General features: G+C 39.2%; 2 protein-coding genes across 3 annotated transcripts in view; one reads left to right on the plus strand and one right to left on the minus strand.

Annotated features, from left to right (window-relative positions):
* Window positions 1–17,134, plus strand: part of TRAPPC3L (trafficking protein particle complex 3 like) — a 67,905-nt gene extending 50,771 nt beyond the window's left edge. For both annotated transcript variants that reach the window (XM_036767987.1, XM_036767988.1), the window contains 2 exons: window positions 15,168–15,353; window positions 17,015–17,134. In XM_036767987.1, the coding sequence (XP_036623882.1) occupies window positions 15,168–15,353; window positions 17,015–17,134 (306 nt within the window). The remainder of the gene's footprint in view (window positions 1–15,167; window positions 15,354–17,014) is intronic.
* CALHM5 (calcium homeostasis modulator family member 5) lies at window positions 1,164–11,373 on the minus strand. Its single transcript, XM_036767985.1, has 2 exons — window positions 10,834–11,373; window positions 1,164–2,097 (listed from the first exon to the last, which is right to left on the minus strand). The coding sequence occupies exons 1-2, from the start codon at window positions 11,371–11,373 to the stop codon at window positions 1,708–1,710; spliced, it is 930 nt and encodes a 309-aa protein (XP_036623880.1). The 3' UTR covers window positions 1,164–1,707.
* Window positions 17,135–24,110: the final 6,976 nt, after the last annotated feature.

Genomic DNA, 24,110 nt, shown 5'->3' on the forward strand with positions numbered 1-24,110 from the left:
TGTCCAGATGGAGTCACTTCTTTCCTTCATGTAATTACATTAGAGAGTACACATTTCTTGATTATGTGGTGGTGTAGGGAAGTAAAGCACATTGTTTTTAACAGATATCCTTTGGTATTTGTTTTATTAAAATATAACACTAGAAAGTCTTGCACAAACTTTTATGTGATATGATGACCGAGGGATAACCTCAAAATGACTTTTCTTTTTTTCCCCTGTGAAGAAGACATAAGGGAGAGGAAATAGAAGTGGTGATGATGATGATAATGATGGTTTTTTGGAACAGGTCTGAGATTCCCTAAGCGGATGGAACTCTTGGTAAGGAAACTCTCTCTGCCAAAGCTGACTGATACCTGTTCTTCCATTGCTCCGCCACAGGGTTTTAACCTGTGACACTGAACCTCACCTATGGGCACACACCCGGAGTAACCCAGTTCTTTCTGACTTGAGACCAGCTGTCTATCTACTATACTTACACTATGTCTCAGTAATAACAGTCATAATTAACAACACTGCCACTGACAACTGGTACCTACGTAGCCCTTTAAGGTTTGCAAATATACACTCTCTTTTTTTAAACTGGTGAGGTAGGTAACACAGGTTTTATTATTTTCATTTTACATATTAAGTGATTTGTCCATGGTCAGAAAGCTACTATAACAGCATCAGGTCGATCAGTTAGCACATATTTTGTTGCTGTTTAGTTGTTTCAGTTGCGTCTGACTCTTCATGACCCCATTTGGGGTTTTCTTGGCAAAGATACTGGAGTGGTTTGCCATTTCCTTCTCCAGCTCATTTTACAGATGAGGAAACTGAAGCAAACTGGGTTAGATGACGTGCTCAGGGTCACACAGCTAGGAAGCGCCTGAGGTCAGATTTGCACTCAGGTCTTCCTGACTCCAGGCCCAGAGCTCTACCCACTGTGCCATCTAGCTACTCACTACACCACCTCTCAGTAATAATAGCCATAATAACAACATTGCCACAAACAACTGATTCCTACATAATTCTTTATGGTCTGCAAATATATACGCTCATCTGAATCTGTGTGGCAGGTAATACAAGTTTTATTATTTTCATTTTACAGATAAGGAAACTGAGGTTCAAAGTGATTAAATGATTTGTCCATGGTCAGAAAGCTACTATAGCAAATGTGACGTCAGTCCATTAGCATGTATTTATTCCATGCCGATTATTTATGTGCTAGGCACTCTGCTAGGGTCTAGGAACATAAAAAGACAAAAATAAAATAGTCCCTGCTCTCACAGAGCTAGGGAGAAGTATACACATAAAAGCAAATACAAAATACATACAAAGTAAAAACAAGGTAATTTTGGGAGGATGGAAAGCACAAGCATTAAGGCCTCCTGGAAAAGGTGGCATTTGAGCTGAGCTTTGAGATTCCAAGACCTGGCAGTGGGGAAGGAGTACATTCCAGGCACGAGGAACAGCCTGTACTGAGATAGGAGATGGGATGAAATGCATGCAGGACAACAAATAGGCCAGTTTGGTGCAAATTGGAGGAAGGAGTTCAACCCAGATCTTTCTAACTCCAAGACCAGCTAATCTCTATGCCGCTCTGATCATTATAACACACTGCCTCTGAAAAGCTTTTTTCAGTTAACAAAATGTGGAGATTCCCCCAAATGTAAGACACAGAACATTTGTAAAAATACAAAGAGGGTGGAAATGATGCTTTTCTGAATGCTAGATAATATCCCGGTTGTCCACAAAGTCCAAAGCTGTCTCTGTTTCTTCACCAATGGTTCCCTGCCCATCTTCCACCACACGGTGGAGGGTGCTATAGTGTTGCTGAGTTCGATTGAAGGAGTACAGCTCTGAGGCAGCCTCCCAGGCTTCAAAGGTTGGCATGGGGAAAGCATCTGGCTTTTTGTTCTCAAAAAAACACTTTAAGTTCCTCTCACTCAACCTGGCTGCATACTGCTGGAAAGTTTTCTCAAACTGCTCCTTCTCCTGGTCTGCATAGGTCTTCCAGAACTTCATCTGAAGGTGGCTGATCTTAGATCGGCATCTGACGTAGCAGGTGGTGAGGAGAGAGAAGAAGGCAGCCATGGAAACCACACACCACCCTAGGATCTTGGAAAGAAAATGGAGGAACAGTGAATTTTCAATTATTCAAATTGACATAATATTAGCACATCAGAGATTTAGAACTAGAGAGAAACTTAAAGGTCATCTTGTCCAACCCCATCACTGGGGAGCCTTTGGCTAAATCATGCTTTGGAGATAAAAAAAAAAAAAAAAAAAACAACTCAGAGGCCATCTAGTGGAACTGATATATTTTACAGATGAGGAAACTGAAGCCCAGAGAAATTAAATGACTTGTCACACAGGCATTGAGTAGCAAGACCAAGAATTGAACCCAGGCCCTACTGTCTCTTTACATTGTATGATGAATAGGCAATCTATGGCTAAATGAATTTCACGCTTATAACCCAAGGCTTGAATACTCACTCAGATCTTGGGTAACTAAGAGCTGACACTACTAAAGAATCAGTCATAAGTGAAAGAAAGCAAGATGACACTTTGCTGAGATCAAGGTGAGGCAACATTCCCTCTATAATCAGGTGTTCTACACCGTCCATCTCACTGATACAAACTCAAGTCACTGTACAGGTACAGGTGTTGCTGAAAAGAAGAATTTATACCACCACCATCAAACATTCCGAATTTGCTAATAAGAATATACCCTGTTGCAGTAACAGAAAATAGAAGAGGCTATGGCCTCCCCAGTAATCGAGGTGTAGGGTGTGTTCAGGGAAGACTAGTACTTCTGGTGGAGGCTCCGAAGGAAAGTATGGCAGAGAAGACTATTAGACTGACTACCTAACTGAAGGTCTACAGAGCTGTGGTGCTGACCTCATTGTGGTATGCTTATGAAACCTGGACAATCTACCAGTGCCATGCCAGGAAACTGAATTGCTTCCATTTGAATTGTCTTAGGAAGATTCTGAGGATCACCCGGCAGGATAAGGTACCAGATATTGAGGTCCTTACTTGAACTAAACTGCCAAGCATTCAAACTGCTTCAGAGAGCACAACTCCGATGGGCTGGCCACGTTGTTCAAATGCAAAACGTACGCTTGCCAAAAAGATTGTTTTATGGAGAACTCACACAGGGCAAACGTTCACATGGTGGTCAGAAGAAGCGATACAAGGAGACTCTCAAGACCTCTCTTAAGAACTTTGGAATTGATTGTAGGACATGGGAGATAATGGCACAGAACCACTCAGCATGGTGTGCCTGCATCAGAGAAGGTGCTATGCTCTATGAGCAAAATTGAAACAGCTCAAAGGAAACACAGGATGCGCAAGTTTGGAGTATCCACCCCAAAAGTTCACATGGACTATTTGTGCCCCACCTGTGGTAGAGCATTCAGAGCCCGTACTGGTCTGATCAACCACAGTCAGACACACTGAAACTTGACTCTAGCATAGGGATGTCATTTCGGTCCTCTTAGAGAATGAAGGATAACAACAACAGCAACCAAATTATCAGTTTAAACATTGATTGCTTATTACTGTGCAGCCATTGTGGTTTGAGGTCTTTCTGTCAATGTGATAGTGTTTTCTTTAAAGGAAAATATCATTTTCACACAAAGGGCTTTATTCAGAGATTATTCAAAGGAGGCTTTACTGACTTTGATGCCTTTACCTCAATCTTCACAGAGTATAAAATCTGTATACATTTTGTGTTTAATTTTCATAAAAAGTATAGTATTAGAACTGAGGAAGCAGCCACTTGGCACAGTAGATAGAGTGCTTGGCCTAGAGTCAGGAAGACTCATCTTCCTGAGTTCAAATCTGGCCTCATACACTTACTAGCTATGTGACCCTGGACAAGTCACTTAACCCTGTTTGCCTCAGTTTCCTCATCTGTAAAATGAGCTGGAGAAGGAAATGCCAGGATCTATGCCAAGAAAACCCCAAATGGGGTCACGGAGAATCAGACACGACTGAAATGACTCAACAAGAACTAAGAATGAGATGGGCGCTATTTTCATATAGTCATTTTTTCATAAAGTCAATGTTTTCAAGTCAATAAATATTGCATTTAATTTGCCGGGCATTACACAGTCTGCATCCCCCTTACTTCCTCCCATTAACTCACCAAGCATAAAGAGCACAATAGTTTTTCTTTGCTAGAGGCTGACATGTGGTAACTTGAACATTTTTAGTAAATCTAATGACATTTTAGTTTCTTGATTATCTTCTAGTATATAGTCTATCAGATCTCTGCATAGGACTCACACAATAGACAGATATATCTGCTATGAGAATGGTTCATAATTATTTTTCTTTTGTTTTTTATATTCTCATGAAACACTGTTTGTTGTGCAAAAATATTTTAAGGTCATATCTAGAACATTTGAGTATAAATTTTAATGTGCTAAAAACAAACCCTTTTATTTAATATACATGGTTCTTCCCCATTCATCCCCTTCATAGTACAACAGCAGAGTGGCCTTCTGGAGATGATAATTTTGAATATGACTGATCAACTGTATTGTTTTTATCTTAAAACAAACTTTTGTTATTTGTCTTAATATTTCTAGATTCTAGCAAAGTGCCTCACACAAAGTAGGCCCTTAATAAATGCTTCTGGATTGAACAAATGATTGAAAGGTAAATACATTTGCAATCAGAGACTACAATAATATAATTTCTTGTTTCTCATCAGAATTGCTGTTTTATATTCTAGACTAGGGGTTCTTAACATTTTTTTGCCACATAGACCCTTTGTTAGCCTGGGGAAGCCTCTGGATACCTTCTCAGGATAATATTTTTAAATACACAAAATCACAAAGAAAACCAAAGGTTAGAGAAAAAATATGTAATTTTTCCCCATCTAAGTTCACAAGACTCTCTGAAGTTTATCCATGAACCCTAGGTTAAGAACCCATGTTTGGACCAACTTCCTAGCCCCTCCTACATTTATAGGTATATGTGATCCCTAGTAGTGTGTCCTAGGGAATAGGGGGCCAGCCTTGTAATTAAGACTATGTGAATTCAGGTCTTCCTTCTCCTGTGTACTATGGTACTATAATGTACTAGCTGTGTATTAGGGCAAGTGATATTTTCATTGTGCCAAGTAACTTTATAGGACTGTAAGTTACAGATGACTGAACAATATGCATCAGTGGAAGGCATTTCCAAATGAGAATTCTCCATGCCAATGAAATCATATTTGCGCAACTCTGCCTCATTTAAATCCAATTCATGCTCAAGTCATGGCATCAACCTGGATGTCATTGGTCCTTTTGAAAATGAAGGACTAACAACAACAACTGAACCACTGCCCCTCAGAAATGAATCTTAAGGTGAGAGTATATCAGATATTAATGAATTTTCTTAGCAATAATTTTATTTCTTACAAATATTTTACTTCCCACATTACTCTCACTGCAGATATAACTTCAAAATTGATCCTTAAAATGTTGTTATGTGCTTCCTATTCTGTGAAGAAATCGGTAATAATTATAGGTTCAAAATGCAGTATTCTAGGAGCTGAGAAATAAGGGCAACTAGGTGGCTCAGTGGATAGAGTGGTGGGCCTGGAATTAGGAAGACCCATCTCTCTGAGTCCAAATCTGACCTCAAATTTGTGACCTAGCTGTGTGACCCTGGGCAAGTCACTTAACTCTGTTTGCCTCAGTTTCCTCATCTGTAACATCAGTTGGAGAAGGAAATAGCAGACCATTTCAGTATCTTTGCCAAGAAAACCCCGAACAGGGTCACAAAGGTCAGACATGACTGAAAAATAACTGAATAACAACGAAGGAGCTAAGAAAATCTGGGCAGAGAAACATCATCTTTTAAGCAGATGTTCTTCTGATATTGGTGACTTTTTAGCCAAGTTGCACAGGCAATGTGCATGTCTTGCTAAGGGACTGACACTTCTATAATGTTACTTGGCGCTCCCACTAAAATTCTCACCCTGGCATGGAGTGATCTTGGGATCTTGACAGCTACTCCAGTGAAGCACAAGTCGGAAAGGATTTAAGTAAAAAAGCTGAGATTTAGAGAGTGCTTTATGTTCTGCTTTACCTCTATTATGTCATTTGAGCTTCACAGCAGCCCTGTGGGACAGGGTTCAATTATTATCCCCATTTTACAGAGGAAGAAACTAAGACTCAGAGCCGTTAAGTGACTTGCCCAGGCTCAGGCAGCTAGCAACTGCCTGAGGTAGAATTGGAACCCAGGCCTTTTTGACTTGAGTCCAACATTCTGTCCACTAAACAATTCTGCCTCCTTAAATATAGTCCTAGCAACAGACTATATCTGCCTTATGAAAACTGATCTAGAGTGCCTAGAGACTCATCACCAAAGGGTTGGTCATCAAATGATGAATTTTTCTGCCATGGTAATTTATGAAGTCCTTTTACTATGGCAGAGGGCGATAACAACCTGTCTATGTCAGCAGAAGGAGTACACCCTCTAATGAAACCATACAGCCTTGAAGTACTCAGTAAGTATGTTGTCTGGGTTAAGTACCTCATTTAAGTAAGTTATTACTAGAGAGAAATGAGATAAATGGAATATCTATGGCAATGGGAGACATGTATACGTTTACAGATTCTTTGAGGAAAACTGACCTGTTTGCAGATTTAGCTTTCAGCTCTCCCTGGTTGCTTTGAAATGTTTAAGATCATTTAGAGTCATTTGTATGCATTATAATTTTGACTTTAGCTATCCAGAAAGTTTAGCCTTCTTCCAACTCATTTACTGTTTGGGTTTATTTTTGGGGGGGTTTATTTTTTTTCATGCAGATAAGCAAGAGCTCACTTCACATCTGCATTGCCAACAGACCTCTTTGTAACATCTCTAACTCTAATTCTAACCCTAATTCTATATCTATCAAATCCCTTATTTTAATCCATTTTCTTTTTTTATTAATTTATTTATTTTTAGTTTTCAACCTTCATTTCCACAGGATTTTGAGTTCCAAAATTTCTCCCCATCTCTTCCCCCCCCCCAAGCTGGCATGCATTCTGATTACCCCTTCCCCGAGTTTGCCCTCCCTTCTATCACCCCTCCCCTTATCCCTTACTTTAATCCATTTTCTATCCGACCCCTAACCTCTCTCCAGGGATTAGAGGGAGCTGATTACTAAATTTTAACTGTGAGCATTTACACTTTAGAAGTTGACAAATGCTACAACTCAGGGCCTGAGGTATTATTTTGTTGATTGTCTAGACTTAGGAACATGATGGAGAAAATGCTAATAATTCAGAGTAAACTTAAAAGTACATCCTTCCTGCATTTTTTTTTTTGGTGAGATGCTTTTTAAACATTTACCAGCACACCCCGCCCTGATCTTCATCTAGCCATTTCAGACCTCACATGCCTTTCTAGCTCATACCTTTTGGACATCCACCCGATGGCTTTTGACCCCCTCACTCTAACCTGACATTTTAGTTCAGAGGTCACTCATGTTTCTGAATTTGAGCAGAGCTCAAAGGCATCTTTGGAAGATCTGTATACTGATCTCCAAACAAACTGACTTCCTCCTATAAACCATAATATATACACAGATAAATACCACACCACCTCTTGAACATTGGTTTCAATATTCTAACTATTACGAGGTCATCAGCGCTGCTAGCAAGTACCTGATGGAAGAACTTGAGTTTTAATTCTCTATTCCCCTTGGTGGAGGTACTGACCAGCAGACACATTAGAAATATGAAGAACCAGGGAAATAAAGGAGTTTAAAAAACACACAAATGAGATCATTCATCTTTCACTTATTGAAATGTATCTAGAATTTCCTTATAGCTATTTCAAAAACAAAAGCAAAACAGAAAAATTAAAATCTCCAAACCCCACAATAACCCATCAACAAATAATTAGAGGAGTTTTCCACTTGATTGACAATTCAGTGTTATATAGCTATGAGTCTTGGGAGAATTGAAAATGGGGGAGGGGGGAATAGCTCTCTTCAGATATTTGAAAGACTGTGTAGTTGGAGAAGAGATGAGAATGGAGGCAAAGTACTACAGCAGAAAAAACACACTGACTTGGAGTTAGAAGACCTGAGTTTCAATCCCAATTTTGACATGAGACCTTAGGCAAGTCATTTACCTCCCGGTTATTTCAATCTCTTCATCTATGAAACGAAGTTGGTTGGATAGAGTGCTCAGTGTTGCATCTTCTGCTTTGCCTGGTTTCTGCTCCACAGAGTAAGATGTCCCTCCCAGGGCAAACTCATCACTTCCAATCTCATCATCATGCTGCTAACCCAAACCTTCAGTGAAACTACCTTTCTCAGTCAGTATCCTCTCCCCTCTGTTTGGCAGGCTGGAGGCTGGAATATCAAACTTTCCCTGATGCCTTCCTTTATAAAGGGCAGATATTGGACACTTAGATTACTCTACTTTGTATCTGATGCTCTGCTTAGTTTTAATTCCAGGGAACAAGATGCCCACTTGCTTTCTTCCTTCCTCCTTTTGTGAGTTTTCTCCCTCCAACAGCTCCTTGAGGTCAGGGACTATCTTTCATTTTATTAATTGTATACCCAGAGCTTAACACAGGACCTAGCACACAGTAGGCACTTAATGAATGTTGATTGGATTGGATTCCAGCTTTCTATTTTTTTAAGGAGGTAATTGGGGTTAGGTGGCCAGAGTCACACAGTGTCTGAGGTCAGATTTGAATTCAGGTCCTCCTGACTTCAAGGCTGGTGCTCTAACCACTGTGACTCCTAGCTGCCCCTTGTATCTATGATTCTATGAACTTGTTCCATTTGTTCCCAGAGGGTAGACCTCAGGGAAATAGGTAGAAGTTTTCAAAGGAGAAAATTTCACTTTGACATCTGGATTGACTTCCTAACCATTTGAGCTGTCCCAAAGTGGAATGTGTTGTCTTCTGAAGGTGGTGGGGTCCACCTTGTAAGAGAATTTTTAAGCAGAAAATGGATGACCACTTGTTGAATATATTATAGTAGAGATTCTTTTTTTTTTTTTGGTGGGAGGAAGGCAAGGCAATTAGGGTTAAGTGACTTGCCCAAAGTCAAACAGCTAGTAAATATTAAATGTCTGAGATCAGTTTTGAGCTCAGGTGCTTCTGACTCACAGGCCAGTGCTCTATTCACTGTGCCACCTAGCTGCCCTTATGGTAGAGATTCCTTTTCCATTATGAGTTAGACTAGATGGTCACTAAGGTTCCTTCCAACTCTCAAATTCTATAATCACAATGCAATAGAAAGCGGGTTGCAACATTAAAAAAAAGAATTATGAAGAAGCAAAGGAAAAAGTGCCATCAAAGAAATGAGAAAAGATGATGACCTGGTCATGTTGTAAGAGCAAAGAGTAACTCAGACAGGGATGGATTGTGTTTTACACTATTGGAGGGAATGTCTACATTAATGAAATCATAGATCCATTTGAGTATTTGATTCTACTGGAATGATGAAGCAGGTCATAAGTAAATAAATAAGGTAACAAAAACTTATTAAACATCTATTATATACCAGGCACTTTGTAATTACATAAGCAGTTGGCTATGACTTACATCTCCAATTCACAAACATCTTCAAATAAAGACATTGATTTAGTGGGAAGGGACTCTCGGTTATATATTGGATATACTAGTGGTGGTAGTTGGTGAAAAGTACTGCATATTATGGTTTGAGACTTATTAATTTAAGAAAAGACCATTGCCACATTGCCCAACTTTTATAAGGATGCTTTTTGAAGCCAAATTTCATGAATGATGATGAATGGGGCAGACCCTAGAGGTATAAGGTTACCAACATTCAGTGTATTTACTGTAAAAGCCAACAACATTCTTGACATGCTGTTTTTCTACTACATTGGTAATTTTGGCAGAGGAATGCCCAGTTGACTTCCTGTTTGCCATCCTAAAACAGGAAGTCAAACTGCACTAGTCTGTGAACTGCCGCAGGCCGTGCACATCTGCTTGTTGTTCAGCTACCTCCTTTAGCTTTCTCTTTGTGAAGGGAAAAGCCAGACAGCATTAAGTTAACATATTCTCATTTTCTGGACCATTCCAAATTTCTTCTTTCCCAATGCTGCTACCCTGGCATAAAACTTAGAGGTGTAGTCAGTCCACCTGCTTCCTAGAGACTGTGATTTCCTTTCATTGGAGACTATTTAAATAGCCCTTGCTTCCTGTATTTAAAACAACTTGGAGATATCAGCTCATTCAAGCGACATTGAATAATGGTTCTTTGGTTTTCTGTGTTATTGAAATTCATGATTTTAGCATTCGGAGTAAGAGATTTGACCCAGCTTTGGAAAGTTGGCCTTTCATTTGGCTCAGCTCCATGACAATAACTGAACACACTCCAGATAAGCTTTTTCTGGGAAGCCAGCTTAAAAAAAAAAAAAAAAAGAAATGTATAGTCAAAAGCCAGGGGTTTCCAGTTACAAGCTTTGCCATTAACACTAATTCCTGCCATGTTTCACAGTTATATATTATTAACACAATAAACCCAGAGAGGTTTCTATAAAGTACTTGGGCATATAAGTTTTAATAGCTTAAAACTATACTGAGACTATGGGAATATGCTGTACATGACAAATAGGATATCTTCTTTTCAGAAATGAAAGAGATATAATCAAAACAACAAATTGTAATTGTCACTGGGCCATCTGGCCCTCTAAAAACTTTATGAAAATTTGTCTTTTTGCTGCATCTTATTGACATTTCTACATAATTTTATGACCCTAAGACTCAAATAAGATCATAAGAAAGACTAAGCATCAGATGCAAGGAGAACAGAGTGAATCAATCCTTTGAAGCAAGGCACTGAGAATAAAATCAAGGTGTTTTTTTTTTAAATCTTACCTGAGATTGTGCTTGTAGAGTTAGCTTCAGTTCCTGGGTGTCCATAGAGGACATGCTTGTTTTGCCACAAGCTACTTTGTGCAGCTCTTCCCAGCACACAGAGGGTTTGTCCTTGCAAATCATCTTCAAGAGATGTGGATTCTGAGTGCCACTCATGGCACATTCATAAAAGGTCCCATTAAGCAAGGCCACAGAAAGCCACATCATAGGGGCCACCAGGGCATTTAAAGTGATCTGACCAAAGACATAAAAGAAATGGCAGCTATTCCCCTTGGGGAAGATTTTTCTAGGGTTCACACAGCAGCCTGTAAAGAGTCTCCACATCCTGCTATTCAAAAAGTACCCAATGATCAGTAACACCCAGGCTGGGGCAAGGAGAAAGACCAATCCATAGGCCAAGTTTTCAGTGCTACATGGACATCTGAAAGCAACAACTGAGAAGAGCCGTTCACCTCCTAGAGTCAGCAAAGCCATAAAGCTGTACCCAATCACATTTTTCTGATTAGTGAGGAATTTAAAAATGTTCTGAATCCCATCCATATTTGAAATTCACAGAAGGGAGGGAGGAGGCGATGTTTGTCTGCTGAGCAGAAATCTGTTCCCTGGGTTTGCAGTAGGGAGGAGCTTGTCTTCAGAAATAGTAGTCTTGTTCCTTTCTCAGATTTGGTACAGCCACAGATAAGGAAACAATGTCATTCACCAAGAATGAATATTTCTAAGTGAGCATGTTCAGATATTGCCTCCTGCTGGTAGGAACATTACCTTCTAACTGAATCAAAAGCCAGCTGAAGTCCATCCAAGTGAATAGTGGACTTGCAGAAATGGTTTTGGAAAGAGAAATAGAGAAGTGCACACTTACACAACCATCCCAGGAATTTTCCAGCTGTGTAGGCACTGACACATGCACACATTTCAAACACTTCATCACAAGCCAAAAGCCAAGCCCAGAGTGTCTTAATTCATTTTCCTTTACATTTTTAAAGCTTGGAGAGGAAGTGAATATTTTAAGCCCTCTCAAAATGCATTGGTTTAGATAGGTAGATACCAAATCCTGGTATTCTGAGGTTTTTAATCTATATCTGTAAGACTCTTAAGAATATAAACATATATTAAAGGAAGGGGACATGTACTGGAGTTAAGAAAAGCAGAGTTCCATAACCAAGTTCTGCGTGTGCAAAACCACCTTGATTTTAGTCTTTTGCAAAATGTGCCTGATACCAGTTGAAATGAAACATTTCAGAGCCCAATTGTAAAGAGACAATAGCTGTTTGAGTTCAGAACAAAGCTCGTGAACCTTTGAGATGTAAATGAATCGACAACAAAAGGATCTGATTTCTCCCTCTACTACTCAAGTTTTGATTTTTTGATCAATCCGAGGTTTCACTGGTTTTCTTCCACTGATACAAATCACAATTCCCTTGGGCCTCCTCATCCTGTGTGCCCTTTATCCGTGTCTTTCTGTAAATCCTTCAGAAAAGATCCCCTCCATTTGCTGGAGGTCTTCCTCTAATCCTTTTAATATCTCACAGGTGTCCATGTACCACTTGAGGTATCTATTTTTTGCCTTAATCCTTGCTGTATGACAGGCCCATTCACCTTTCCTCAATGGTATCTTTTTATGCCATTTCTCACATTCAAGTAATCATTGGAAATGCATTCTACATGAGCTAATAAATTAAAGGATAAGAACCCTTAGCAAATGACAGCAGATCATGATGAAGAATGACTCTAAGGCGTGTATTACTTATAGCATACTATGTAAAAATAGCTTTGCTCTTGGAGGGCAAAGACTGGGTTCATGTGCCCAGCTGTAGTATTTCACAAGAAGGGAGCAAGTCTTAGGGACCTTGTTTTTCAGTTGTGTGTGATTCTTCATGCCTCCTTTTTGGGGTTTTCTTGGCAAAGATACTGGAGTGGTTTGTCATTTCCTTCTCTAGCTCATTTTACAGATGAGGTAACTAAGGCAAACAAATTAAGTGACTTGCCCAGGGTCACATAGCTAGTAAGTATCTGAGGCTGGATTTGAACTCAGGTCTTGCTGACTATAGGTCTGCTGCTCTATCTACTGAGCCATCTAGCTGCCAGAGACCATGTAGTCCATCTTGATTATTTTATAGATGAGAAAACTAAGACTGAGATCTGTCAGCCTTAAGTGATTTGTCCAAAAATAACACAGGTTTTAAGTGGCATAGTCAGTATTTAAGACCAAATCCTTTGACTCCAAATCCAGCTTTTTCCCCCACTGAACCACAAGACTGTTAACTGTGCTACTCTAGGGAAATTCTTCATCTCCCTGTGCTTCAGGTCCTCATCTGTTAAAAAAAAAGAAAAAACAAAAATGTGTACTACTTTTCAGGGTTGTTGTAAGGACAGTGCTTTATAAACGCGTAAGAGCTTTATAGAAAATGGGAATAGATGTTATATTTCTGTGTGTAGGGCTGGCCCTAGACAACATTGAAAAGGAGACAGATTTGCCTTTAATGCTTCTCTATTGCTCTTTAATGAAGCAGCCACTCAGGACTACTACCACTGAGTCAGGGGTGGGGAACCTGTGGCCTTGAGTCCACATGTAGCCTTCTAGGTCCTCAAGTGTGGCCCTTTGAATCCAAACTTCACAGAATGAATTCCCTTAGTAAAAGGATTTGTTCTGTAAAACTTGGACTCAGTCAGAAGGCTGAACTTGAGGGCCTTGAAGGCCACATGTGGCCTTAAGGCTGAAGGTTCCCCACCCCTGAAACTCATCTAGAAGTTGGTTTCCTTTATTGCCCAGGCCCACCATCCTTCCAAATATAATCTTCAAGCCTATTCTCTGTAGAAGAATTCTCTCTCCACTTACACAAAATTTAACTATCCCAAGTTTCATTTGCAAGGCCCTATTATCTACTAAGGTGGTGGAGGTGGGAAGCCAGTAAATTAATTCATACTAAGATGTTAATGACTGATAATGATTTGATGAACTAGAGTCTTTAAAAAAAGAGTACAATAGTGACCTTGAAAACAGAATGGCCTAGGTTGAAGTCAAGGCCTTGACACAGTGATATAACTGTAGCCAAGTCTCTTAAACTTCCTAAGCTCCAGTTTCCTTTGCTACAAAATGAATATAAAAGCATTAGAACTACCTACCTAAAAAAGTCCTTGTGAGGAGCATGTTTTTTAAACCTCGAGAAGCTATATCAATAAGAGCATTTATTAGGATTTAGGATTTTATTAGGATTCTAGGTTTAGAGCCAGAAGAGATCTTTGGGACCATCTAGTACCACCCCTTCATTTTACAGATCAGAAAACTGAGTCTCCGAAAGGTTAAGTGACTTGTCCAAAACCACCCAAGGAAAATGGCACAGCTGGGACTCAAATTCAGGTCCTCTGAATCCAAACCTACAAAATTTTCTTCCAATTTAATGTTTCCATGCTAATAGAAGTCCCCTGGGGGTAATGACGTAGACCAAAAGAGTAATTTATAGTAGGGATTATAGACATTCTCTCAGGCCAGTGAAAAGCATGTTTGGTGGCAGTAGGAACATGAAAAAAGCTTTTAGGACTTCTCAAATCACATTTTGCAGACTGCTTCCTAGTCCACTTCTACTCCATGAAAATCTTGGCCATCTCCTTTAGAAGAATGTCCTTTTAGGTATTTTGTTTTAATTTCAAGCTACTTATTTTTTTTTAGAAGAAACACATGCTTTTAACAATTCATGTTTTTTCATAGTTCTTTAAAATGGACATAACCAAATTCTTCTCCCCTTTCTCCTGCCAATTTCCTGGGCATCCAAGGAAGATGTTCTCTGTATTTTTAAGAAGAAGGTTAAGGTGGCCAACAGAAAAGCATTTCCTGGGACAGGAACACACTTGAAAGCCTATAGTGTTGCATCATTTGTATCCATGAGTTTCTGCAGAGTTGAAAAAATGGCTCCAATCTCTGCTTTGAGAATTATCTAAGAAAACCATTTCCTTTAATTTTTTTTAAATATCAAGATTGAGCCATGTATTCAGTCTCATGCTTATCATTCACAAAATATGGTTCCCATACATCTAATATATTCTAGATATCTGTGTGTGTGTGTGTGTGTATATTTATGTAGTCTTTTCACTCTGAAATGCTGTTGAACAGTTAAAGAGAGTTTCAAAATTTGGAAAAATTGAATTCATTTCCAGAGGTCATTCACAGAATTAATTTTATTAAATTTCTCATAGCCCGTGGAAAAGGCAATTTCATTGGTTCCTTCTCTAAAGAGTCAATGACATTACTAACATACCGGTAGAAACCTAAGAAGTAAAATCTAAGATACTCATTCTAGCCAAAATGTCAACAACAATTGTATTTCCTCCCTTTTCAGGTTGCTTTCAAGATGTACCTGGGAATCACACCTAGTGTGACACGTAATGAGTCAAGTAGAAATGAATTCTCTCTAATTCTGGACAAGAATCCTTTGGTGGAGTTTGTAGAGGAGCTCCCCGCTGGACGGTCTTCTCTCTGTTACTGTAATTTGCTGTGTGGAGTCATTAGAGGTGCCCTGGAAATGGTAAAGCACACCATTCATTTTTTTCTGGCTAGGGACATCTTGGTCTATCCTACAATAATTATCCGTGTATGTTAATGAGGGAGGAACACAGAAAGTCATATAAGTGATCAAAAAGCATGAACAACCCCAAACTCATCTGCAGTCATTCACACAAACATGCCCTTCCGTATCCAGAATCTTCCCAAGTTGGCGCTAAGATAAATAGCCTTGGGATCAGTGAGCAGTAATAGGAGGAAGCAGGAAACTGATGAACAGAAGGAAGTGACTCTTGGACCTGACTTGGTCCAGGAGGAGAGAAGGCTCTAGGTTTCATGAATAATACAAAGTGGAATAGATAATAGGAGTTCATAATGCTGGCTAACACCAAGCTTTATATGGCACCAAATGTCAAAGTGACTTTAACCTGCACCAATTCACAGGATCATAGAAAGCAGAGTTGGAAGAGATCTTAAAAGTCATTTAATCCTGCCTCCTCATTTAACAGATGAGAATACCGAGGTCCAAAGAGATCAAATGAGTTGCTACAGTTCACACTGGCAGACTTGAGATATGAATCCAGGTTCATTAACTCCAAATCTGAAACTTCTCTTTCAATAATACCATATTATTTCTCAACTTAAAATTCGTGACCTGCTGATGGCAGGTTGGTAGTATGTGTTAACCTTATAGGAGAAAAAAAAGAAACACTGGATTATTGAATAGAGATGAATGAATACAGGAAGATATATATTATACTTGCATACTTAAGTACTTCCAAAAAGAAAAAAAGTCTTAGGGAGGAAACAAATCTTGAGTATCAAATATTTATGTTTGTAATTTTAATCTTTACTTTTATATTCATAATTTATTAGATACTTCAATGCTTTCAAAGACTTAAAAAGTCTCTAAATCACTGTATCATTTGCCATATGACAAAATAATTTATAGCAAATCAAAATGAAAGTCATCATTAAGATCTTCATTTCTTCACAAAAGGTCTACCTTGAACCAGTATCATATTTTCAATTAAAGTAACCTAATTACTTCCTGATAAGTATACTTATTCTAAATGGCCCCTTTTTCTTGTAAGTTGGAGATCTTGGGAAGTGTAGAAGTATAACGCTGATGAAAATGTGTTAAAAATAACTCTACATGTTAACTTTTCACTAGTCCTATGTAGACATATACTTCCCTAATTCTTACTCTTAGCCAGATGCTATTAGCCATCCTCAGAAACTGAGATGAATTTATTTCTGATTCCAGGAGATTCGTATTCGTATTGGTGTAGGTTTAGAGGGAGGGAGAAGAAAGTTGTTTTCTGCTTTAGAGTGGAGAAACCCTGAAAAGTATCTACAGTTCCAGATTCAGGGTTATCCACAGCTCCAATTTTGACACAGTTTTGGGGGTATGGATCCATTCTGAGGTAGAGTCACAACACCACCGATCATATTGGGCTGAACCAAACCCACAGGAATGGCCTCATATGGGTTCAAATCTCTGGTTTTGCCTCAGAACCATTCTAGCTTTTCCTGGTCCTGTAAATTAAGCATATAATTAGAATTTCACTTTTATTTTCCCCTAAGGAAAGATATATTCCATATTGGTGAAATGAAAACTGAATGAGAAGATGGAGTGGGGGCGTGCTAAAAATAAAATGACAACCCTGGGTTTTTCTCTTCTAGATTCATTTGACTGCTGATGTTACATTCTTGCAAGACAGACTTAAAGGTGACAAAGTTACAGAAATAGGAATCACATTTCTGAAGAAGCTGGAGGAGAAAAAATACAGACGGAAAAAATGAAGAGCAACATACAAAAGCCACAGGAAGTCACTTTAGGGAGTGGCCGATTGACTATATATGGCCCTGAAGTTTTGATTTTGCTAAAGTCATGCAAGCTTTAAAAAAAAAAGCATAACTTAGCCATAAAAATGGAATTGCTTGGTACTAGACATCATAGCACTTTTTTCTCCTTGTAAACTTACATTTTCTCCCAATCTGCAGAACTACAGGCCTTTTAAAATAAGTAATTCATTATGTAATATAGTGAGCATGAATTTCACGATATTGCACAGTCCTACCTAGTCATTCCATACTCATAGGCATGAAGAAAAGGAATAATAGTTTACCTATTTCCTCTTATTGAGCAGATGGGGGAAAATTAGATTTTACTGTTTTTGTCTTATTTGTATCCCAAGTGCTTAGCACAGTGCCTGGCACATAGTAAGTGCTTAATAAATGTTTGTTGATTTGCTGACTGTCTGCTATTTTTTATCAACAATCAATGAGAATTTATTAAACTAGATGCTGGGGATTTGAGTACAAAGAATGAAACAACTTCTACTCACAAGGTGCTTACATTCTAATGGAGAAGATAATGAATACATGTGTAAATATATTCAGCCTAAATAAAAAGTGGTTTGGGAAGAAGAGCCCTAGCACTTGGGGAGATCAAGAGAGGCTTCATGCGGAAAGTGTTTGAGTTGCACCTTAAGGAGCAGAGGGACTCTTTGAGGAAGAACATGCCAGGTATGTCAGTGTAAAGATCCAGAGAAGAGAGATGGAGTATCATGGATAAGGAACAAAGAGAATCAGTGTATGAGGTCCTCTGTGGTAACACTGCCAAAGTTGAAACACTTCCCCAAGTGTTTTAGGGAGCTGATAAGGGGATTTTAGATTTCTTCCCTGTTTTTTTACTCTTCATGACCTCATTCGGAGTTTTCCTGGCAAAGATACTGGGGTGGTTCACCATTTCTTTCTCTAGCTTATTTTACAGGTGAGGAAACTAAGGCAAAGGGGGTTAAGTGATTTGCCCAGGGTCACACAGCTAGTAAGTGTCCAAGGCCAGATTCAAACTCATGAAGATGAGTCCTCCTGATTCCAAGCCCAGGGCTCTATTATGCCACCTAGCTGCTCCATTCTTCCTTATAGTTAACTTAATTTCATTAACCTACTAAAGTGGTATTTGATTTGCAAGCTTCAAAGGCATGTTACTATGTCAGTGTCCTCTTTAGCATGTATTCATTCCAAAACTATTAATAAATGACATTCATCTATTTGGTAATTTTAGGTGTTTTTGTTGGATCATAGATTTAGAGATGTAAGGATCTCAGAGGCCACTTCATCTATTCCCTTCATTTTACAGAGGAAAAAACTAAGGCCTAGGCAGGAGTTCATATTTAGTTGTTGTTCAGCTGTTTTTCAGTTGTGTCTGACTCTTTATGATCCTATTTGGGGTTTTCTTGGCAAAGATACTGGAGTAGTTTGCAATTTCCTTTTCCAGCTCATTTTACAGATGGGGAAACTGAGGGAAACAGGATAGAGTGACTTGCCCAGGGTCATACAACTGGGAAGTGTCTGAGACCAGATTTGGACTCAGGAAGATGAGTCTTCCTGGCTCCAGGTCTGGCATTCTGCCCACTGTGCTACCTACCTGCCCAGAATTATGTTCACATAATAAATAGTAAATGCTGGAGTTGGGATCTGAACCCAGGTCCTCTGACTTTAGTTCCAGCACTCTTTCCACTGCACACTACATTGCTTCCATCATAAGAAACAGTCTATGGTAACCTTAGTTACAAATGATATATTTTAAAAATAATATCCTTAAAATTCTAAAGAACTAGATTTCATTCATTTGTAAGATGAAGAAGTTGGACTATGGGCATGTTATCTGAGACAAACTGAGGTATGATGTTAGATTGCTGAGAATACAGGGGGAAAAATAATCTGTGTTGATTCTTCAGAACATGAAATGTCCCCACCAGAAAGTTGGGGATTTTAAATCATTTACTTTGGGAGTACTTCCATATTTGGCTAGAATTTGTGGTATGTTTTTACCTCTGGAAACCATAGGCCAGAAAAACACACCTAAGATGGAAACTCTTTCCTGCTTGAGAAAAATTAAAGAACCCACAAAAGAGAAATAGATGAAAGTGTGTGATGCATTTTCAGAGAACAGCACCAGTCTTCGGTTGGCACTGAGATAGTTTAGCTGGCGTCATGAAGATGATGATTGAAAACGCCCAGAACTTGGGAATTTAAGTATAGAGACGATCAAAAGCCGTTTTTTAAAAAAAGGAGAGCATGGGTGTTATGTGAGGAAAGCAGCATTTTGGGAAGGAAGAGTGACATTGGGTACCAGAGTATGCTATTAATAACTGATGTGTATAGTGCTTTACAATTTACAAAGTAGTTTACATACATGACCTCAACTGATTCTCAAAGCAAATCTGCATAGTGGATAGAGTGCTGGATTTGGAGGCAGGAAGATCTGGGTTCAAATGTCACCCCAGTCACTTACTATGTCACAGTAGGTAAATCACTTCTCTCTATGCCTCAGTTTCCTCATCTGTAAAATGATGGGGTTGGACTTAGTGGCCTCTAAGGTCCCTTTCAGCTCTAAATCCCATGATCCTAGGTGGGCATCTCCATTTTACATACGAGAGAGTTGAGCACAGAGAAAGCAAGTGATTTGCTCATGGTCACACAGCAAGTAGATAAGATAGGATTTGACTTCAAGGGTTCTAAGTCCAAGCCCACTTCTCCTTCTCTAACTCCAGTGTTTCTAGCCTAGAAACCTGGCATAGTAGTGGAACCCATAGATGGCCATTTTATTGAAAGATCTTTAGTTAAAATGCACACATATCATCTGGAAAGAGTAATCCAGGTACTATTTTATCAGATTAACTAGCTTCAAGAGTGGGAGCTTGAAGGATGGAATATAAGCAAAGTCAGTTTTGATAGGTGAGTCAGAAGTGGGAAAGATCTAAAGCATGAAAGATTTGTAGGAAGGGCAGGTGGGTTGGGTGCTGTAGTCCTGGACCCCTGGGAGAAGCATGAAGGTACTGGGTGTTCTGCAGGAAGGATTTGACAAAAGATTGAAAAAAGAAACTAAACAGAGACTAGAGAAGCCCCCCAGCTTTGCCTACTTTGCCATTTTGCAGTTGGTCTTAGAGATAAGCATGTTGTTTGGAAACAGGAAATATATAATACTCTGAGGTCATAGGGCCCTTCTAATGCTAGGACAGATCACCTTTGGTTATTTAACACAGGATTCTAAGTAAGGATGGAACAATAATTGGGCACATTGTCCCCTTCACAGAGAGGAGAGGTACCTCAGGGAAGGACTCCGTGTATGTATGTATGTATGTATGTATATATACACACATATACGTGTGTAGATATGTGTGTGTTTGTGTATGTGTGTGTATAAACCATTGTGTATAGCAACCCGCTACTGTGATATGCCAATGATTTCATGCAATAGGCTCAGAACCTATGTTAGAGAAGTGAAGAAGGAGAAAAGAAAAGAAGAAAAGGAGACATAGGATATTCCTGGGTAGGAGACATGATTTTCATTTAAAGAAATTCCTCTTTACCTGAAAACAAAGAAAAAAATTCTGGTTTCCAGTTCTACTTTCCTGTGCTGAAACAGTTTTGCTGGAAATACAGACCATGTTCTTAGGTGTACAGTGCCTAAGATAATCTCTAGAATCAAGCACACTAAAGCTACAAGAGTCTTTCAGCTACTAGTTAGCAAATTACACCAGTTCTGTGTTCTATGAAATACACATTCTAGGGATGTAAGAGAGTTAATGTAGCATCCCAAAGTGTCTGATTTACAAACTAGCCCAAGCAATGGGTAACCTTGGTTTAAAATTTCATCATTATTCTCACATCATTTAGGAGACCAGGAGGCTCCATGGAATAATGGATAGAGTGCTGGACTTGGCATGAAGAAAACTTGGATTTGAATCCTCCCTTGCACACTTACTGTGTGGTCACTTACTACAACTGCTCTGAGTCTCAGTTCCATTATCTGTAAAATGGTGATAATTATAATACCTCTAGTACCTATCTCACATGGTTATAGTAAGGTTCAGATGTGACGATGCATGTAAATCCCTTAATAAACTTTAAAGCATTATATGAATATTAGTTATTATCATTACACTGTCAGCATCCTAGAAGCAATCAATAGCTAAGACTGATACAGTATAAAAAGCACTCTGGGTTTGGAATAAGAGGACCTGGGTTCTAATTCTGGTTTCGTCACTATGTGACTTTACTAATCAATCAACAAACATAAAGTACCTATTATGTGCCAGGAAATGTACTGGTTGCTGAGAATATAGAAGGAAAAAAAGAAAGAAAGAAAGAAAGAAAGAAAGAAAGAAAGAAAGAAAGAAAGAAAGAAAGAAAGAAAGGAAGGAAGGAAGGAAGGAAGAAACAAAGAAAGGAAGGAAGGAAGAAAGAAAGAAAGAAAGAAAGAAAGAAAGAAAGAAAGGAAGGAAGGAAGGAAGAAACAAAGAAAGGAAGGAAGAAACAAAGAAAGGAAGGAAGGAAGGAAGGAAGAAAGAAAGAAAGAAAGAAAGAAAGAAAGAAAGAAAGAAAGAAAGAAAGAAAGAAAGAAAGGAAGGAAGGAAGGAAGGAAGGAAGGAAGGAAGAAAGGAAGGAAGGAAGAAAGGAAGGAAGGAAGGAAGAAAGAAAGGAAGGAAGGAAGGAAGAAAGGAAGGAAGAAAGAAAGAACGAGAGAGAGAGAGAGAGAGAGAGAGAGAGAGAGAGAGAGAGAGAGAGAAAGGAAGGAAGGAAGGAAGGAAGGAAGGAAGGAAGGAAGGAAGGAAGGAAGGAAGGAAGGAAGGAAGGAAGGAAGGAAGGAAGGAAGAGAAAAGAAATAATCCACATTTTCAAGAAGCTTACATTCTATCAGGAAAGATAAGTATATATGCCATGCAACCCACAAGCCACATTTGAGTATTTGTTGTTGTTCAGTCACTCCTGACTCTTCATGAGCCCATTTGGGGTACTACTGGAGTAGTTTGCCATTTCTTCTCCAGATCATTTTGCAGGAGGCAAACAGAGTTAAGTGACTTGCCTGGGGTCACATAGCTGGTGTCTGAGGCCAGATTTGAACTCAGGAAGATGACACTTCCTGACTTCAAGCCCAGCAGTCTAGCCACTGTACCACCTAACTGCCCTTTATATTTAAATATCATATCTTTGTAGCTATCTATACATGTACACACATGTACACACATTTATTTATGTATATATGTGCATACATATATACTCCATAGAAAACAAATGTTTGTAGAATAAACACAAAATAAATATAAAATACTCAAATACAAGGGAATTAGGGAAGGAGGGCAGTTGGAAGAATCAGAAAAGGCTTCATGGAGAGCATGCCTGAGATGAGTCTTGAAGAAAATTAAAGATTCTATGAGTTAGGGGTTAGAAGGTGTAAGACAGATAACAACACACACAGGATGACTGCTAGCACAGTTTCTCTTGATCAGGTCAGAGAGGAAAAACAGCTTCAAAGGGGTTAATAATCCTACTTTATTCTAGTCTAGTCCTCTCACAAAGGTTGCTGATAATGAAGCACAAACTCCTACAGCATTCCCTGATCACCCTTCTTGCATGGGTGGGTGAGAATGGGGGCAACTACCCCTAGGTCTCCATGGGGTCAATAGAGACAGGCACAGCTTGTGCATTCCCCTAAATCCCCTCAAGCCTCAATGGGGGCCCGTTGAGGCAAACACAGATTCCCTCCCAGCCTTGATGGAGACCAATCAAGGCATGCACAGTATTCCAGCTTCCATTCAACCCTAAGGTTCCCCAGCTCACTGACCAGTGCCCACCTGATTTGTAGGGCAACAGACAAACAAGGCATATTGCCAGCAACAGCCTCACAAGTTTATATCACCTCGTCCCTGTGCAGTCGCAGTGGATGTTTACAATTCAGCACACGTGTTTATTTTATTTATCATTATATAATGCTGTGCAAGCATGGTGGGGATATTTTGGACCATGAGTCTGGGAAACAGAGATTGTTATAACCATGGATCCTGGGAAAAGGAACTTTAAGGAATAATAATAAAAATCAATTTTACACACACTAAAATCCACCTTACTTACACTTTGCTAATAGGTGGTACCCCCCGCAAAAGAACAAAGAAAAAGAAATTTAAAAACCCAGTGGTACCCCAAACTAAGCACTTTGTGGACCAGTCTGGGCAAGGCACAGTAGCTTTATTACCTTACTCATTCTGGCATTACAAAGTTGTTCAATAATTTCTTCTTCAGCCTATTTTTGTGCAGTTGATTTTTTGCACCAATTCTAGGACTTTACTATTATCTTTACTATTATTAAATTTATTAGTATGGGATGGATGGGAAACATTTAGCTGCATGGAGAGCAGAGAGTGGGAGGGGCTACAGCTGTAGACTTGAAGAACAGCGTGAGCAAAGCCATGGGAGTAATAACAAACAAAACATTTGATATCTGCAGCAGAAGGGGGCTTCTAATAGAGTGTCCTCAAGAACTTGTGCTTTACCTTGTTTAATGTTTTTATGACTTTAATGTTTAAGATGTTTAAATGACTTTCAATTAGAGATATTCAAAATGGAATGAGCTGCTTTGTAAAATAGTGCATTCTTATATGTTTCAAGGTAAGACAGAATAATAAGGAAAGAAGGAAATAAGCATTGAGTGCCTACTATGTGCCAGTCCACAAAGACTACAAGCCAATCATCCCAAATGTTCCATGGACGCTGTACCTGGAGTAGCTTTATTCTCGCCAGGGTACTCATTTACCTCCAGCCCTGGGACCAAGAATACAGAGACTAGCAGCCATGACCCCTGCTCACTCTCTCTTCAGCACCAACATCCTCTTGTCCCTGAGGGCCCATTCCTCATGGCTACCATAGCCTCCTTCATTTTGGTACTCCCTCCACCCTCACCCCTCAGCTGAGCATCTCATGGCCTCCATGG

This window comes from Trichosurus vulpecula, chromosome 7 (assembly GCF_011100635.1).
Source record: "Trichosurus vulpecula isolate mTriVul1 chromosome 7, mTriVul1.pri, whole genome shotgun sequence".
Classification (NCBI taxonomy): domain Eukaryota; kingdom Metazoa; phylum Chordata; class Mammalia; order Diprotodontia; family Phalangeridae; genus Trichosurus; species Trichosurus vulpecula.

Excerpts from the sequence above, each read along its gene's own strand:
- CALHM5 (XM_036767985.1), bottom strand. The coding sequence starts at position 11,373 with ATGGATGGGATTCAGAACATTTTTAAATTCCTCACTAATCAGAAAAAT. Across the intron at positions 2,098-10,833 it reads CTCTACAAGCACAATCTCAG|ATCCTAGGGTGGTGTGTGGT; the intron begins GTAAGATTTAAA and ends TTTCTTTCCAAG.